Here is a 19,643-nt window from a genome sequence, read left to right on the forward strand (position 1 = left end):
AAACATCATTATACACAGGTACAACAAAAGATTTGCCCTATATGTCTGTTTCCTGCTACCCTACCTAATCTAATTATTTGTGTGTACCTTAAATATTTTATGGCCATTTCTGCTCTCAAGCACCATTAAGGTCTAGATTGTTTGCCCATTAACTCAATGTAAAATGCTTTCGAAAAGTAAAATAATTTTCCTACCTAACTACCCTGTTTTTTTTCTAGCTGCCACAAGTAACTGGTAGCAAGAAACAAGACTATAATCATTTTTGTTTTGGCCTAAAAGCATAAGCCAGGACCTGACACATTTAAATTAACATGTTAAAGACATTGTCATAAAAATATGTAATTAATATGTATATTATACTTGTATTACATAATCTACATTGTGCCTTCTGAAGTCCACCAAGATTCAAATAAATAAATAATGAGAAATAGAAATTTTTCAGGATTAAATTTGCAGAAGTGTGGTTCTCAAAAAGTAAGTTTACATGAACACCACTTAAAGTTGAAGAATAAATTAATTTTACATATTCAAAACTTGATATCAAAATTCAAGCCTTACCAATATAAATTCATATACATGTACATGCATTGCTCATTAACCATTTACATGTACTTGTAATTTAACTTGATAAATACAGAAAGTCAAAAATAAGTTTTGATTTCATATCTGCATGTATATACCAGTACCTGATGATGAATATAAATATTTCGGAGCAAATGCAGTTAATCCAAATCAATACTGTTTATAAAGTTGATAATGCACTTCAATACATTGAATCTTACCTTCCCATTTAATTCACTTATAATCTATATAGTATCGTTTACTATAATAATATTTTCAGAAATTTAAATAGAAAGGTGGTCATACCATATCACTCCGTCAACCAAAAATTTCATAATACGATTAAAAATCTCCACAAATTTGTGGCATGTTACTTATTTTGAACTACCCAGGCATAAACATTCAAAAGGACACAACAGAAATACAATACATTTATTTAAATAAGATTTATGATACCACATGCCTAAAAATTGCTCAGTTCAGAACCATTTTAAAGTCACAATTCAAAACATTGGATTAGGTTCTGTGATTTAAATAGAATAAATCCCATCTACATTTACTTTAAGGCACTAAATCCCATGCTAAATAGGGTATTTTAAGTTACAGTGACAGCTTATTGCATGCAATGTGTACATTTCATTGTAAATCCCTTCAAACACCACTCAAGGCATTTACAATGTACCATAATTACTTTAATGTATATCTTACAGCCGAAAAAAAAACGTTCTGCTTCAAGCCTAATCAGTTCTCAATAATAAGTACAGGGGTGAATCTAAATACTTTGAATAGGAAGGTGCCAGCTGGGGTTCCTCAGGAAGAAAGGGGGCCAAGTCATATTGTACTTACACCCCCCTTTTACTGGGGAACCCTGGCTGGCATCCCTCCTTTTCATTGTGTCTGGATCTGTCCCTGACATGTACATTTGTACAAACATTCTATATGACCATAAGCAGAGAAGTAGTCTCTGTGGTTTAATTAAAGCTTACCTGTCATCTAGAAAGTCAATCTCTTTTAATACCTTCAAATTTTATTGAAAACCTAATTGAACAATCGTTTATGTGGTAGAATCAATATTCTCTCCTTAGAGACAAGCAATGGTTTAATTATGTTTCAGGTAAAAATAAAAACAGGTAAAAACAAACAGTAATACTTGATATAAAATCATTTACAGTTTTATGCATGATGTATTGCATTAAAATTTAAGATAATATTGAAGTCTGAAATCGCTTATAGCTTTACATATGATGCTGCAGTGCTGTAAAATAAAAGATAACTGGAGTCTGAGAGCCTGAAGTATCAATTGTTTATAGTTCAACATATGATGTCACAGCGCTGTGAAATAAAAGATAACATTGGAGTATGAAACCCTGAAGTACAATTGTTTATAGTTTAACATACATTGTATGATGCTGCAGTGCCGAAAAATACAAGATATCATTGGAGTCTGAGAGCCTGAAGTACCAATTGTTTAGAGTTTAACATACGATGCTGCAGTGCTGTGACATACAAGATATCATTGGAGTCTGAGAGCCTGAAGTACCAATTGTTTAGAGTTTAACATACGATGCTGCAGTGCTGTGACATACAAGATATCATTGGAGTCTGAGAGCCTGAAGTACCAATTGTTTAGAGTTTAACATATGATGCTGCAGTGCTGTGACATACAAGATAACATTGGGGTCCAAAATCCTGAAGCACTAATCTTTAACAGCTTTACAAACAGTGATATTGTTTGTCTTAAATAACCTCCGAAATATCGTAAGGCTGTCTCCCCATTGGAAAGAAAAGTAATTTGGTGTGGTCCCCAGTAAAGCTCAATGTTAACAACAATTTGCCTGATTTGTGTTCCCCCGAATCCAAACATAAGTCAAGTTCCAACTAATGGTATGCTTAGTGTACTCAGGATGCTGAATGAGAATAACTAAGCTCTATGACCATGTAGATGCAAGTTTTGAATATTAAACTTCACATTTAACAACAGAAGACAGGATTTCACTTATTTTTTTTAAAACTTCTGCCACTGTGTTCACGTTTCTCCAACATTTAATAATTAAACTGAAACAACATTCAATTACGGTAAGGGATTATGGGGCCTTCAAAAGGGATGGATATTTAAAATATTCATGCGCTTTACCTTTTCCATGATTAAATGCTGGATGAAATATTTGAAATAATATCATTGATAAAGGAAACAAAATATGACTCATTTTGTAATATTTTTTTTGCTTCATATTTTATTTTTTCTGTTTTTGAAATTAATATTTTAGAACATATAAAAACATATTTCACTCTTTTTTTTTTGGTAAAAATTTGATTTCATATTTAGAATAAAATAGTTTTTAATATATTACTGATTACTGATTATTGTTAATTACAAGTTATTGTGTTTCATTATAATACACTTATTTCGAATGACTTGATACATGTATCAATACATAGTTAAGAGAAGAAAAGTAGAAAATGTATTGTTCCAGTTTGTACAGTAACAACAAATGTACTAATCTAACTTTGGGACTCCACACCCAAATGCACCAAACATGCTACAATAAAGGACGCAGCAGTAATCAATTCAATAAAACAGAGATACACTGTGGAAACCACACAAATACCTACTATACACAAAGAAGAAAGAGCCGAACTTTGTTGAAAAGAGTACACAGACATCAACCAAGACCACAAATGAATAATAGCAGAACTGCCGTCATTCTACCTATCCCATGTGTCAGATTAAGAAATAGAGAAACACCAAGACAACCACGGTATCACCCATACAGACATTTAACTTAAAAACCACGGTATCACCCATACAGACATTTAACTTAAAGGCCAATGGACACAGACACTTGCAATTGAAAGATTTCTTATTGCTGACAATGGCAATGCACAGAAAATAGTTATGCTTTCTACCAGATGTAACCATGGCAAATTTGTTTCTGCAGACATCATTTATGGAGACAGAACCTTTTTTACTTCACCAAATCAGTTTACCCATTTAAACATGCTACAGCTGACAAAGTCATGTACTCAATTGTTTTCTCCCTCTTCCTTGAAAGTACATCAGACTCTTCAACCTACTCAAGATTGCATGCCAGCAAAGAGGAATACCGAAATATAGATTGCCCAATCTACAGATGACAGTCCAAGATTATGCAGACTATGCATTATTTTGTTTTGGTACATGGAACTTAGGCAGTCATAATTTGTTTGAAATCAAATTGACTTTGTGCAATGCTTATTTCTAAATGCTTCATATTTTTGTAAATACTGTATTTTTTTTAATCTAATGTCATATGCATGAAGTGCAATATTTTTGTAATAAAATGTAAATCACAAAGTGATAAAATATTTCATAAAGTTAAAACATACTACATGTAATAAGAAAAACAATGCAATAGCACTTACTTTATATTTACTCTTAAAAGACTTATAAATAGAACATTAGACATTTTAAAGAAAAAAAGTAAAAAAGATAAAAGTACAACATACATGTATACTCCTTCAAACAGCTTGATAAAACTTTGTCAAAAAACCTAATGTAAAATCATTTATCATGTTTGAATACCATGAACCACCTATTTAATGGGTCCCTTAATCCCTGTGATGATTGTTGTTTTAGTCTAAGGTGTGAAAAAATTTAAATGTTGGAGAAACAGTGAATAAACCCTTCTGCAATGTGTGATAAAGTACAATGTATAATACATGATACCATGGTTTGCGTTATCACAGTAAGACAATTGGGAGTGGGACTTCCCCCATGGATCTGCCACTAGAGAACCGGTAAGTTTTTCCAATTTGTCAAAATGACTCTAAATTATCCCAAATGGTAGTGGAAGGGTAGGATATGTTGTTTCTGTTCAAAATTTCAATGATTATTTGTTGATGACTTATCTTTTTCTTGACAACATCTATACAATTAATCATTTTAACCACAAAGTCAAGGTTTGTACAGTCATCTCAAATTTCCCAATTTAAAAAATGACAGAGATTTTCCCCATAAAAAAGCAGTGCTTGTTTTAAGACACCAGCCTGAAGCCTGGGGCTAGTAAAAATTTATTTGGGCCAGTGAAATGATGTGTACATTTCTTTTTTGGGCTAGTCCTCTTTTATTCAGGCTTGTCATTGAGAACTTTGAAGTACCTTCAATTTCTGACCAACATGTACGACCTTTTGTTAGGTCCCGAACCTTCAATCCTTTTCAATGACACTTTACAAAATGTATGAAGGACTTTTGGTATTCCTCAGTTGGACCATTGATTTGAAACTCAAAAAATTCAGCAGCCCTTATAACAAAAAATCATAAGAGTAGAACTAGTCGTAATTTGTGACGTCACAATATTTCTTACTATTTTTGCATCATAACATACATGCACATGTATATGTACAATTTTACACTTACGATTTTGTGAAAAGGACCACTGGACCTAAAATAATGTTGCATGTACGTAACTTATAGAACTTGAACAAATACCCAAACCATACACTCAAGCTGATATAAAGATGAAAAAATGGGAGGCAAGATTAGAAAATTGATATTACTTCACAAGCTGCCTTTTCTTTATTCATCATATCCTTTTTGTTGTGTTTTATGCATTTGGCATGTCCAACATAGGCAGCATGTGCTGCAATGTGACTGTGAAAAAAAGGCAACATCGCAAAATTCAGAATAATCAACCATAAACAGCCAATCAAAAGCTCAAGGTGGCAAATTATCGAAAGAAATCAAAGAATATGCCCTTTCAGCAGCATTGAAAAAGGTTTTCAATTTCCAATTTCCACAAATTAAATTATGACTATAATAATTGAATGCCTAATGAAAACCATGGGCAAAATGAGTATGGGTGAGATATATTATGGCTAAAACATTTTACGGCCTATATCGATGTCTACAAAGCATTGCATGTCCATTTGGAATCAAAAAACATTTAAACCTTTTGAGGATGTGTTCATATAAATGTTTTAAAATATTGCAAACAAGCTTGAAAACAGAAAATAATTTATTTAATCTTTAACTCAAACTGACTTAAAAACTTAAAAACTACTGGTCAGAGAGTGGATCTCATCATTTTCAATTACATAAGCATTTCTTCCCAATCTGCTCACAAAAAATTATTTCTCAATGAAAATTGCTGTATGAAACAGTATGACTGCTAATTTTTAAGAGCAATAATCAGTATTCTTTTAGAATTTCGTTTTAAATTTTGGGCATGAACTTGTCTCACAGGAGAGAACGAAAAATAATTGGCAGTGGCTACTCATCCATGCATTCGTGGACAGAGAGAACCTCTACAGGCTAATGGTCCACATACCTGGTTTGAGTCAATATAACACAAGGAATCATGTCAGAAACAGTTCATTCACATTAGTAATGCGGAAATTGCAAGAAGTTCTTTTTATACAAATATAAACAAAATGATACAAATACAATTTAAATCATAACTGCTGTAACATATAACAATTAAAAATAATTCAGAATTAATATAAAATACACATTTAACAAACTTGTTATTTTTGAACAATGAGAAAGATTGTTTTGGTACATGATTCAGTCCGGTACATTTTAAATCATAAGCTGCTATTCCAGACAGCAGATATGAAACACTGGTCCGCCTTTGTAGATACTAAAATTTTATGAACATTCAATGCATTTTTAACATGTGGGATGTTAGAATGATCAGCCAAGATTTAATTATTTATTTTTAAACATCTGAAAAAGACGATGCATCGACTTTTGCACTAGTCATCATAACTTCTGTGACTTATTCTGTGTTTGACCAACACCTGTACATTTTCAAGCACTGCGGCTTGCTCCCATTATCAAATACATGTATGCACTCAAACTAGTATATAAAGGAACAGCAAACTGTTCAGTTTATTAAATGTGAACACAGTTCGACATGACATTAGTATTAGTACATTTGCAGATAAGTTTGACAACATTTTCATAATGAATCTGGCTTTTCCATATGTTTTTGACACAAACAGGATGAGTGGACAATTAGCCTGACAAGGTTCCACGTGCACAAATGCATGGACATGGAGCCACTGCCAAAATAATTTGGTTGGTGAAAATTACTTGCCAGCAAGAACAACTCCTTGACCAGTATTGTTTTTTTTTATTATTATTATTTCCCTGTTGATGGAACTTAATAATTAATTTCATTAAGATTAATGATACAGTGTAGGACAGCTTCACAATATTTTTAATATTTTTTTTAATGTTTTGTGAGAATTTTAAAAATAGCACAGTAGGAAAAATACAGTATAATCGATATATCCGTTTTCAAACTCGTAATGGTCGTATACCCGCAAAGTTATTTTATGCGATGACGAAATGTCGGAACATTTATTTTGTGGTTGAGTTATGACAGCTTCTTTACATTAAATATTTGAGTTTGCTTTGGTTGTGGCTTTAACTTAAGAGTAAAATATCGCTATGTTACCTGCGATTTGTTCGTCAATACGTTTTCTTTATTTTTTTCTTCTTATTTTTTTTTATCTTCTTCAAATTTCCCGGAATCTCAAATTACGTCATCAAATTTAGTGTACTCGCTAAATTACAAAGTCATATCGGAGAGGTAACGAACACGGAATTTTTTTTTTGACTAGAGGCTCAAGAGAGCCCGAATCGCTCGCTTTGTTAACCATTTGCTTATTTGAAAAACCCGAGGATGAGACATGCTAAGTTAAAATCAACTGAATTTTTATTACCTGAACCAAAAATTTTGCTAAAGGCTACAATTTTTTAAGTATTTTCAAAAACCTGTCTCCCGACCTCTATCTTCCATTTTTAGTATAGACAGCCATATCTATATTCATGGATGAAAAATCACAAAATGCAGTCATTTTGAGCACAATACACTAAAGTACAAATATGCTTATTTTCATGAAATGATCTTAAATTGTTTTATAGAAGATTTTCAAGGTTGCACATGCGGAAAATAACCCAAAAAATGTTTCAAGGACCGCAATTCCTACATCAGTCGACGAATCCCTTTAAACTGTTTCAGTGGCTGTAACTCCTACATCTAATGACGGATTGTTTTGAAAATTTAGGCATATGTCCGTCTCATGATGCTGAACAATATTACTCATGCAAGAAATATGCTACAGACAATGGTTTTTTTTTTTTTTTTTTTTTTTTGAGTTAATTGCAAAAAAACTTTTAAGACCCATACGTTCATTTTAAGTAACGGCGGACTTGTTTTTTTTTTTTTTTTTTTTTTTTCACGGATCAAAAATCCCAACGGTCATTTTGTGCAGCACATCGTATATCTTAAGGAACAATTTTACATTTGCGTGGTAGTTTTAGAGGAGAAGCTTTTTTGAAAATTTGTCCACGACGACAACGGACGCCAAGTGATGGCATAGTAATATGACAGTATAATTCTTTAAAAATCAACATTAAAATTAAAAATAGAATTGAACTAAAATCTTGGGAAAGATTTATTTATATAGAAGACAAATATAGAAATCTTTTATCTCATAGAACTATCGAACAAATAAAAGTTACACTTTTACCCATATAGTATCGGACAGCGTGCATCAAGGCATAGAAAAATGGGAGTGTCATCACTTGTACCACCAGGTACGAATTCATAGGGGCGGACCCGGCGTATGCCCCATAAAATTTGGGGAAATAATGTTGTGTTTTTTTTCATTAAATCGTTGTTTTTTTTTTTTAAATCATATTTACTCCCATGCAAAATATAGACATGCCTAGCTTTGTTATTGAGACTTTTAACAGCACAATTAACCTGAATTCTGTCCGGACAGGTGATATTCGTGCTTCGATCATTACTTCCCACTTTGGTTATTTTTTTCACTTTTACTGAATACGCGGGTTTTTCATATTTTCTATTTTAAACATTTTGTTTTCCGGAAACAGTCACTTCCCGTTGTTTTAATAATCATTCATGTTGCTGCGACATTGTCGTATCCATTATAAACATTTGTTTTGTATATGTATATTCAGTTTTACCTTAACAGACTTTCCTAGGATGTGACACGGAGTCAAAAAGAATTTATGTAGACTTGACGTAAAACAAATTAATGTTTCAAACCTTTTTGACATTTCAATTACGCCTTATTTTATAAGAAAATCCAAGAGCTACTGCAAGTTTCTACATTGATCAGAAACAAAAAGTCATGCGGAATTTTAAAGCGGCGTTTGTAGGATTTGCCCTCGTTGTAATAGTATCTCATGAACTGTCAGGTAAGTTTTTTTTTAGTAATTCTCAATCTCGCAACCTGGCACGTTTCTTTAAGTTGCACAAGATACACTATACATAACGTTGCATTTAACAGTGTAATCAGCGATTACAGGAGTCTCCATCGTAATCTTTCTGTACCTCATTTGTCATTTTGATTTGTAGAGCCGTTCGTTTGTTCGTCCATTTTTAATAAAATTGGGTTCATTTGTTAGATTATGAACAATATTGTGAGATGTGGCGCATACCAAAATTATTTTTGATCTTTAAAGTCCAAATTGCCGATTTTCCGATGGAACCATGTACTGATGTGGAAGACATTTTTCACTTTTAACATCTATTTGTTTGTTTTTGTTTTTGTTTTTGTTTTAATTTCTTTTTCAGATGCCTATCAATCAAAACCAGAAACTATGCACAGAATAGAACTCTCAAGTTTAGATAAATTTATTAATAACAGTGATACAAGCCGTGTTGCCACTGGTGCTGCAATACTTCCAGTACTTGTCGATCTAACCTGTGCGGTGTGTGAGAAACTAAAAACACAAACGAAACGGGATGAATGTCAAAAAAAGTATTGCCAAGTAGCAGATGGACAGTCCATGGCTGCCGGACCTGGAGATGGAGGAAGTCAAATGCGTTCGAAATTCCAGGATGACTTTAAACAGGAAATGACAAGAAACATTCAGAAAAGAATCGACAATTTGGGCGAGAATGAAATGTCTGTCGTCATTTCGGAGTTGGCGAACGTGTTATGTAAAGCATGTGAAACATTGACTAATCCAAAAGAAAGAGCGAACTGCGAGAGAAAACACTGCATCGAACGTGAAAAGACAACTAAGAATACATTTACATCCACTGTAATGTCAAAACCTAAACTGAATTTGGGACGACAGCTTAACACTATGTCAAAGAAATCAATGATAATGCCCACTGTGCTCAATTTAAAGAGAAAACAAGATTCAATAAAGCGAAAACATTTAGAGCAGAAACAAAGAGGACCATCTATCACCGGATCAGTTCTGGAAGGAAAAACAGATTTAAGAGATAGGAAAACATTAGCGGAGATAAAAAGAACATCAACAAAACCATCATATAGGAATAAATCATTGGGTTCGAACAAAATGACAAAGAAACCTAGAAGATTGCCGTTCGCATTGTTAAGTTAAAACAATTGTGAAATTTTAAGAGCATTAAAAATAAACCATTAAATTCATTTGTGGTTATCAAGCTTTTGGCACCATGAACAATGCTTATTTTCAACGGCGAACGCATGCGCGGTGTATATAATATTGTTGATATAATAAGTTCCAATTATAGTACTTATTTTCTAAGATGGATGTTGGTATTGAGAAAATGGGTTAAAATTTCATTTCAGCGCTATTCATTGTAGATCTGACTCCAAACGGTTGCGACAATATCGGGTAAAAGTACTTATAACCAGTGTGAAGCTAGCCGTCAATACCAGCCCGCATGGAAGCTAGCCGTCAATAAGTTAGCCGTCAATAATATTCATGAATATTCACAAGATTTGGGTGCGTTCCAACAATTTTTTTTTAAATTTGAAATACACGAATCGATTTCTCTATTCTCAATATTTTGCTTGCAGAAAATAAGAATAATGATAGAACATGTAAACATGATAGAATTTGTAAATCTGTTCACAATGGCGTACTTATACATTTGTAATGATGTTATGAAATATGAAAAAATAATATAAATTAAGTATAATAATAAAACTCGGGTATCGAATACGCAATAGAGGTGGATCCAGGATTTCAGGTTTCTAATACAAATCTGTCTAAATATTTTCTTGCAGTCAAAACAACGAATTGGTTCGTTCTGATACTTACTTTTATTCAAATTCAATTTATACAGAGGGCTTCATTAGGATTTAAAAAAATTTAAAAGCGTCGAAAATGAAATAATGAACCAAATTCGAAGTCAACCTGGGGGACAAAGGTCTATTAGTCCTTTAGTTCATCTAGGGACTGAGATTTTAAGCATACTTAAGGACTATTTAAGGACTATCAATTCCCAAAATATTTGGAATTTCCATATCTTCCTTTGTCCTTTAGACAATTTTAATAAAAACATTCACCGAGCGCAGCATGATACGACCAGTGTTCGAACCCTGAAATGTTGGGCACTACATTAGTTTTTGACACACTTACGCATAAGGACTTGCAACTCAAATAGACACATGGTTTTGACAATATATTGTAAAAAGAGTTAATCAAACATTTTCAAATCAGACCAAATAAAAATTTTTAAAAGTGGATTTTTTCGAGTGTTGCCCCTTTGATCCCTTATAGTTCGAAAATCGTAAGAGATATTTGAAATCTGATTGTAAATGCAGGCAGGTGTTTGTATGAGGAATCCAATTATTATTTTTTTTTGTAATCGAACAAAAAATGAAAAATATGATTTTTTCCGGATGTTGCCTCTTAGGCCCCGTATCACTTGAAAACCTTAAGGGATATCTGAAATCTGATTGATAAATACGGGCAAGAATTTTTATAAGGAATCCAATTAAAAAAGGAATTTAAAATCGGATTTAAAAAAAAGTTGAATTTTTTGGGCGTTGCCATACTTTGACCTCCTATATCCCAAAATACATGGAATCAGCGGCAACATTTGTTAACAATAATTCAATAAAGAACACAAAAAAAAGAACAATTAAAATCGGAATAAAACAGATATTCTACATGGGTTTTAATAAAAAAAAAAAATATTTTTACTCTTTTTGGTCCCTTTTCCGAAAACATTAGAGGCACAATGTCCCGTTGAGACTAAGATGAGATTTTTGGCCCATTTGAGGACTATCGAATCCCAAAATATTGGGAATTTTCATATTATCCTCTGTATTTGAGAAATTTTTTTTTAAAATCCCCCCCCTTCACACTTATGTACAAACTTTGGTGTCGGTGGCTGGGACCATGGTCCATTAGTCCATCTTGGGACCGGGATAAGTCTGCAGCCTATCTAAGGACTATCAATCTCCAAAATATTGGGAATTTCCATATCTTCCACTGTCGTTGAGAAAATTTTAACATCCCCCCCCCCCCCACTTATGTACCAAATTTGGTGTCGGTGGCTGAGTCCAAAGTCAATTAGTCCATCTTGGTACAGGAATGATAGTTTAGGCCTACATAAGGACTATCGATTCCCAAAATATTGTGAATTTCAATATCTTCCTCTGTCGTTGAGAAAATTTTAAACAATTTACCACTTATATACCAACTTTAGTGTCGGTGGCTGGGACCAAGGTTCATTAATCCATCTTGGGACTGGAATGAGATTTTAGGTTTACTTAAGGACTATCGATTCCCAAAATATTGGATATTTCAATATCATCCTCTGTCGAGGATTGTTTTAAAAGGACCCCCCCCCCCACCACATATGTACCAGATTTGGTGTCAGTGGCTGGGACCAAGGTTCATTAGTCCATCTTGGGACTGGGATGAGATTTTAGGCTTACTTAAGTATTTTTGGGTATTTCCATATCTTCCACTGTCGTTGAGGAAACTTTGAATAGGGAGCCCCCTTACCACTTATTTACCAAATTTGGTGTCGGTTGCTGGAACCAAGGTCCATTAGTTCAAGATGTAAGGAATTTACATTATCTTAATATCTTTGTTAGACATTCTTTTCCTATCTTAAGTGAATCATCAAGTGAATTTTAATTTACAAGTTACCGCTTTCTATATGTATATCTAATTTTATATAAAGCACTAATTCAGTTTACATGTTCATTGTACATACATCTTTTTATCTATGAATATCAATTTGAACACGTACTTGGGCGTTTGATTCTAAATCGGACTTTATTATTACACTTAATTTGAATTACGATGAGTAACAAAAACAAGGGAAATTAAATAAATATTATAGTCAGTAGTAGATCCACAGGGCGGAGCTGAATCCCCTTTTTGTTGGAGTATTTTGTTGATTCCGTGCAAAATTTGGCCAAATAAACAAATAGCCTAGTAACCCCCCCCCCCACTTCTTTTTCGGGAAAGCATCCAGAAACCCCTTTTCAAAACTTCTGGACCCAGTCACTTCACTGATAGTACTATTGAAGATAAAAAATATAACAATATTCAGGAAATCTACTTATTTCTATTCCTATTTAACGTTTTCATTATATGAATAACTTCATTCAATTTTGAACGCACCGCTCATGAATATTATTGACGGCTAAGTTATTGACGGCTAGCTTCCATGCCGGCTGGTATTGACGGCAACATTCACTTTAATGTACTTATACTAGTGGTCAATATGAACCCAAAATTTTTCTATACACTTAAGACCAAGCTTCGCTCGCTTATAAATACTTCGGTACAATAACTATTCGGCGGTGTGATTTTGTTGCCAAGGCATCATTCTTGAAGTCAATAAACTTTCAGTATAAGAAATACATCAATATGTATATTAAAAATATCAAAGATGGTCACAATGTACAATGGTTGGCCTTGAGCTGACATTTTTCAACCGATGGGGTTGTTGTCTCTTTGACATATTTACAATATCCATTCTCGTTATGTTAATTGCATATTGACGGTTCTTACACCAATTGCAACCTGAGCATGCATTTATCAACAACAACAAAAAAAGACGAACAAGGTTTTATAGTAAATTAAAACATTGTTGATGCCAATGAACCGTATGGAAACTACTCGCGGTCATTTCCGCCACAGTAAAAAAATTCTTTCGTGTAAAGAGAAACAAGGGAGATCTTGAGGTTCAGATGAGTCGATGCATGGGAAATATACTCGTAAAACAAATGATCCACATTAAACTATCTGTTGCAAGACCCTATCAAACCAAAACGTTTAAGTAGTGTTTCCATGGATGGGTGGGTCTCAAGGTAATGCACAGGCACAGGCACCGCAAAACGTTTAAGATATTGTGATCATATACGTGCAATGTGAAAAAAAAACAAGAAAACCAAGAAAAAAGATACAGAAATAAATGCAAATGTCAGACAACATCACCAATTATTGCAGGTAGAAAAAAATGGAAATTCGTTAGTCCAGAACTTCATTTCACAGGAAATTACTCGAATGACTCAGAAGAGATCGGTTGAAAAACCAGAAATAGCAAAATTGAGCGACTTGTGTGCAGTATGTAAAAAGCGTCAAAGGAAAAAAGGTCTTTGAAAACCGATGTAATGCTTTCAAGAAGTTCTTTTAATGGTTTGAAAACATTGAAAAACATTTTTTAAACGTTCCTCGTCCAGCCAAAGTCTTCATAATACATTCGTCTACATGTTGGAAGAGCCCGATACTTCTATACCTGGACACTCTCGAGATTTAACGCAGAAAAAGAACGTCTGCATGATATTTCCATATTCTAAAAATACGGCAAATGATCAAAGTAGCTATAAGGCTTTTTTTCTTGACACCTTTTATAATTTTAAGTCTATCACTTGCCTTGCCATACACCAATTTCAGACTCGATATATTCTAGGAAGTACTTATGGAACGCGCCGAAATTACAGTTTATTAGATTTTATTCTCGTGATAAGTGGGGTTTGTTTTTGAATGAAATTAAAACATATTTTGCCTTTCCGCTTTACATAAGAAAGATTTTGAAATGAGCTTAAAATTCGTGTTTGTACGATTGTTAAAAAAACAGGACCTCTGGGGTGTGTTTAACATGTCAAGTTATGTTATTTTAAAAATCAACATTTCAGCCAACTTTCGCCAAATTCAGTAAATTTATCCACAATTCAACCTTATATAATTATTCAATAAACCTTTTGAAAGTACGTACTGACAACTGGCATATGAGTCTCTTTAAGAATCAGGCAGAGGTGAAACATGGTATGAATAAAGCCACAACTTTGAAAGCGCTATTTGAATATTTGCACCATCAGAATCTGGGGAAAAGAAATGATTTTCCTGATCACTTTAGTAAACTGAGTTACAACATTCATTGAAATGCAATGAAAATGAACATTTCAGAGGCAGATAACGCTGTCAAAAACTTCATTTCTCTAACAATCTATGGGATATGTTTGAGTAAATCCAGTGTTGCAGAGATTAAATAATGATATATTAAAATAGAGAAAACATCCTTGAGTGAAATCGGTGGTTTTTTGACAGGCATGCTTCTGATTTTTCCCATTTTGCTTGATTCTTACAAAAACTTACATATTAAAAACGAAATGTTCAAACATATATAGTTATTGGAACAGGAACATCTGTGAACGTGCTTGCAGCTATAGGCTAGGCAGCACAGCAGAATCATTGTCAGTTTGTCTGTCTCATTTAATTGTATACCTAAGGCAGTACAGTTAGTTGTATTTTCATACATTTTTATAGCTTAAACCTCAATCAATGTTAAATAAACACGTATAACCTTAGACGGAAAAAACTCTGACGCATACTTTCAATAATCAATCACGGGTCACACCTTTCTATTATATCAGTGCATTTACCTAAATATAAACAAGCTTTCCATGGTTGAAACATCATACGTACAAATATTCCTGTCTTCTTTACAATAGAGGTCAATAGACATACAACAACAAATTATAAGTAAAGTCATTCAAATTTCAAATATCACATGCTTAAGAGGCGATAGTTTTATTGACTATTATCAGTTTTTTGTAGGGTTGTTACGACAAACTAGGGTTTTGAGAACATTGACGGCGTTTTTGACAGGAATTCGTGTTAAAAGACAAGCCAGGAGCATTTGAGCATATATTATACAGCTAACTTTGGAAAGGAGACGGATACGAACCATGGAAATCAGTTTAGTTATAACGACAGTATTTGTATTTCTATCCAGCTGCTCTCGTCAGTCAGGTATGGGAATGTTATATGTAATTTCTATATATAATACGTTTTCAATTAGGCACTAACCATTTTATTCGCGATGTGAATTATATCAAATAAAGAAAAATGGAGCCTGGCTGCAATGAAAAAAACCTTTTTTTTACGCTTGCACAAAAAAATCTCACTAGACTTAGTGCCAGACACACATCCTTTCCCTCAGAAGAAAATGGTATGTACCCTACCTTCGGTTGTAGGATAGTTTATGACAATAGGAATATCAGGCCACTCGACTTTTTGCATAAAATTATTTAGCGTACGGAATCCAAAGGCGGATCCAGGAATTTACAAAAAGGGTTCCTCTTCAGAAAAAAAGGGGCTCCATACTATTTTTGCTATGCAGTTTTGCCTCAAAATTTTCAAAGATCGCCGATAAAAGGTGGGCGACCAAACCCAGGAACATTCTCGGTCCCGAGACCCACTATGCACGCATGGGATTAAAGGTAGAACGGTACTATTTATTTCCCATAGACCACAATAGTGAAACTTCTGAAAAATTCACACCTTTAAAACAATGACGGAGCTATAACTGACTTTTTTTCCAGTAATATCTTCATTTCTCTAACTAAAATTGCGATCAAAGTCATGGCAAAACCGCCTCGATTCTTTGGTATTTAAGCAGATGTTTGGGGTCAAAGTTCCCCGCTTTTTCTGCGAATGGCACATAAAGTTTAAAAAATCATAATATTTATATAAAATGGTTTTCAAAAAATATAATGCATTTTTTTAAGAATAATAATGTTAGAGCCTGGAATTAAAAAAAAAACATTTTGGGTGTCAGCACAACTTGTCCTATGACAGTGTCCGGAAGTATTTACTTAAAAGGCCAACTTCAAATGACGAGAAATAGTACCGTTCTACCTAGACAGTGACCACTTTTAGTGCAACTTTTTCGCTGCAGCGTCTGGAATGAGTTTCACACGTCAGACACTGTTTTGTGGGATTTTTTCATTATCAGCTGGGATATTGGATGGTCAACATGCATGTTTTGTTTTATTAATTGTGTTTGGCTCATACAGAAACAGTATTTTCCACTTTTATGTCTTCTGTTTCAGATTCGTACATAGTGGACCAGGAAATTTCCAGTTTGCAAAATAGGGAAACTTTCTTTCCTCAGAGAGAACAAGGATTTCTGTTTCCGATACTTGCCGATCTAGCATGCAAAATGTGTAAACAAATAGGTCAGGGCAGGGAAGAAAGAGAAAAATGTGAAAAGAAATACTGCTATAAGAAAAGTATGCCATTTAATAAAGAGATTCAAAGATCTCCCACGAAAAACTCAAATCAAATGAAGATGAGGAGGTCAAACTCAAAGATAAGTGATTTTGTTCCGTTATCACTATCGGACATTAAGCCAACAGTTATTATTGGGGAGTTCACAAACATTTTATGCAAGTACTGTGTCAGTTTGAAGGATCAACAATCGAGGACAGCTTGTCGCAAAAGATACTGTGCCCAGCCCATACCACAGAGTTTAGCATCGGCTAACCCATAGTCTCACCAAACATTTTTAAAGAGACAAAAATCATTGACTAAATTGACACCAGTACATCATTAGATTCGCAAATCATGCTATTGGCTGGTCATTGGATTCGTTAAGTCGTGATTATACATCGCCTCGATCGTCAGTAGAGTTGTTGTATAATGATTATGGCTCGTCGTAGATTCGTTTAATCATGATTAATATGGCTCGTCATTAGATTCGCTTAAACCTGATTATGCTTTTATTGATAACGAAAATATATATTATAAATATATATGTATATGATATCTGTGTGTAGTTTCATTAACCTCACCTTATTATCGTTATTTATTACAATACTGAACAATGACATAAAACTTGTTGAATTACATGAACATTGTATTTGCTTGTATATTTGTCAACATTTCATGTGTCAAATCATTTGAAAAGGGAGCATTGCACTTATCAACCAGTTTAAGTAGAATTTGTCGAATCAAAAAGTAAAAGTTGGCTGATTCTATGCAGTAATTGGATTTTAAAATGAAAATGAAAATTTTTCTGCTGTCGATAGATGTGCATAACTTCAAGCGATTTACTAGAAATAAAACCTGTGATAAATTGTAATGATACACTGTTGTGCCAAGATATATAGTATGCATGTAATATATATTACGGTAAGTTGTGTTTCATTCAAATGTCAAATTCAATTGTTGAAGGGGAATTCAAGAGAGTCAAAGATTGGAAAAAAAAACAAAACAAAACACAGGGACCATGATTTTACACAGAAATAAACCTGACTGATTAAAATTATGTTAAGCCAAATGGAATGTCGACTTACGTTTACTGAGATAAAATTCTAAATATATTCCTCAGAGTTCGTATGCTCTGCCTCAAAAGAAAGCCATGCAAATGCAGCGGGGAAAAAGATTTATCTTAAACGTTTTTTTTCCGTGATGATCTATAAAACTCAAGCGGATTGTAGATCGTCTCTGTTACTTACGTCAGGGGCGTAGCTGCCTATACGTAAATACGCAGTTGCAAACTTTCGGAAAAAGTAACAAAAATAAAAACACACATTTTAAAGATGAAATAAAGGTTATTTATCACATATGCATACCATGAACGTAGTATAGGCTCTGAAAAACTGGCTCCAAAATCGTTAAAATTCGGAAGTTTCCCTCAGGGCTTTGCCTTGCCGGACTCACAGGGGGTCTTGAGCGACCTCCCCCCCCCCCCCCAAGACCCCTCGCCGAAATTTTGCGTACAACTCAAACAGGCCTAGCTACGCCCCTGTATGTTTACGGTTGGATATTAATGCATGCCCTTCTGTACGAAGCTTTGACATTTTTGCCGATATTCAAATATTATACATTCGTCATCGAGGTCTTGCTGATCCATTGGTGGCCATTGGTGTTCTTTCAACGAAAATTAGGGATCATCGATCCTTTTTGTGGTATTTTCAAAAACTAGTCATAAAACATTTCTCCCCCAGTTATCTCCCATTGAAGGAATCGTTTGTAATTTAACTACATGTAGTTTTAAATAAAACATTCTTTTAGAATAATTCAAAATTAAAGAGTTTAATACAAAGCAAACTAATACAGGGTCGGATCCAGACACTCGGAAAAGGAGGGTGCCAGCCAGGGTTCCTCTGAAAAAGGGGTGCTAAGACATTATTTGTAACTTTTTGTCAATTTTACACATGAAAATGCTAGGACCTTATTTGTAATTTTTTGTCAATTTTACACATGAAAATGACAAAATTTCCGATATATTTAACGGTGTGACAGCCCCGCACTCACTCTGGATACGCCACTGCTAATAAGCTAATATAAAGTACGTATACTTCTATATGGACATACAGGATAACAAAAAAAAAAAAAGATGCCCACTGTAATAGATACCGTTTATAAAAGAATTAGTTTTGCTAGTTTTTGTTGGTTTCATTTTTCGTGGTTTATGCGTCAAATACACTGTCACCAAAGAGTTGTGCGTGATTTTTAAGTAGCACTCCCGCTAAGAATCATGCAAAAGTGATTCACGGCTGAAAAGCCTACATATTTTTATTTTTGATATTTTGTTTGAATTGCCATAGTAAACAGAAATTAACATTCGGTTTTTCATATAACCTGTGTTCTTATTAGATAAATTTATATAGAATGCAGATTTCAAAACTAAGAGAGATAACTATGTAAATCACACTCAAATACAATAGAACCTATTGTATTATTCAGTGTTGATTATCTCCTAAGAGCAGAAAGATTGGAATGTATAATTGCATATTTCATAATATAGACCCATAAAAAACTCAATTACAAAAATGAAAAAAATGTAGCCTTTTTTTGGTGTGTATCACATTTTTTTAAATATATTTTGCATGATTTTTAGAAAGACAAAGCTACTTAAATTTATTTCAACTGCCAACGATGGTAGTTCAAGTTTCGAAGATTTGTCAGTTTTGTTAGAAATTATGGTGAGGTGGTCAGTTGACACTTTTCAATATTCAAATGACTTCATGTCACATGACTTAGATATGAACCTGAATACTCATTATATCAATGATAGACCAAGCAT

General features: G+C 33.6%; 3 protein-coding genes across 7 annotated transcripts in view; 2 read left to right on the forward strand and 1 right to left on the reverse strand.

The window, feature by feature from the left end:
- The window catches only part of LOC148617847 (kinesin-like protein KIFC3), a 46,182-nt gene extending 39,060 nt beyond the window's left edge, over nt 1–7,122 (reverse strand). For 3 of the 5 annotated variants that reach the window (XM_088585439.1, XM_088585445.1, XM_088585442.1), the window contains exon 1: nt 7,002–7,122. The gene's annotated coding sequence lies outside the window, so the exon portion shown is untranslated. Of the gene's footprint in view, nt 1–686; nt 926–7,001 lie in introns of those variants that run through there. The other 2 variants (XM_088585441.1, XM_088585440.1) reach the window with 2 other exon arrangements.
- LOC148617848 (uncharacterized) lies at nt 380–17,460 on the forward strand. Its single transcript, XM_088585448.1, has 3 exons — nt 380–474; nt 15,386–15,580; nt 16,663–17,460. The coding sequence occupies exons 2-3, from the start codon at nt 15,517–15,519 to the stop codon at nt 17,100–17,102; spliced, it is 504 nt and encodes a 167-aa protein (XP_088441574.1). The 5' UTR covers nt 380–474; nt 15,386–15,516; the 3' UTR covers nt 17,103–17,460.
- On the forward strand, nt 8,442–9,981 carry LOC148617849 (uncharacterized). Its single transcript, XM_088585446.1, has 2 exons — nt 8,442–8,773; nt 9,153–9,981. Exons 1-2 carry the CDS (start codon nt 8,707–8,709, stop codon nt 9,932–9,934), a joined length of 849 nt encoding a protein of 282 aa, XP_088441572.1. The 5' UTR covers nt 8,442–8,706; the 3' UTR covers nt 9,935–9,981.
- Nucleotides 17,461–19,643: the final 2,183 nt, after the last annotated feature.

The sequence above is a fragment of the Perna viridis genome, chromosome 5 (genome assembly GCF_037379345.1).
Source record: "Perna viridis isolate PV_CMFRI_1.1 ecotype Kerala chromosome 5, ASM3737934v1, whole genome shotgun sequence".
Classification (NCBI taxonomy): domain Eukaryota; kingdom Metazoa; phylum Mollusca; class Bivalvia; order Mytilida; family Mytilidae; genus Perna; species Perna viridis.

Bases quoted from the DNA above. Each gene is read 5' to 3' on its own strand.
- LOC148617849 (XM_088585446.1), top strand. From the start codon at position 8,707: ATGCGGAATTTTAAAGCGGCGTTTGTAGGATTTGCCCTCGTTGTAATA. The intron at 8,774-9,152 runs GTAAGTTTTTTT...TTTCTTTTTCAG, and splicing joins AGTATCTCATGAACTGTCAG to ATGCCTATCAATCAAAACCA.
- LOC148617848 (XM_088585448.1), top strand. From the start codon at position 15,517: ATGGAAATCAGTTTAGTTATAACGACAGTATTTGTATTTCTATCCAGC. The intron at 15,581-16,662 runs GTATGGGAATGT...CTTCTGTTTCAG, and splicing joins CAGCTGCTCTCGTCAGTCAG to ATTCGTACATAGTGGACCAG.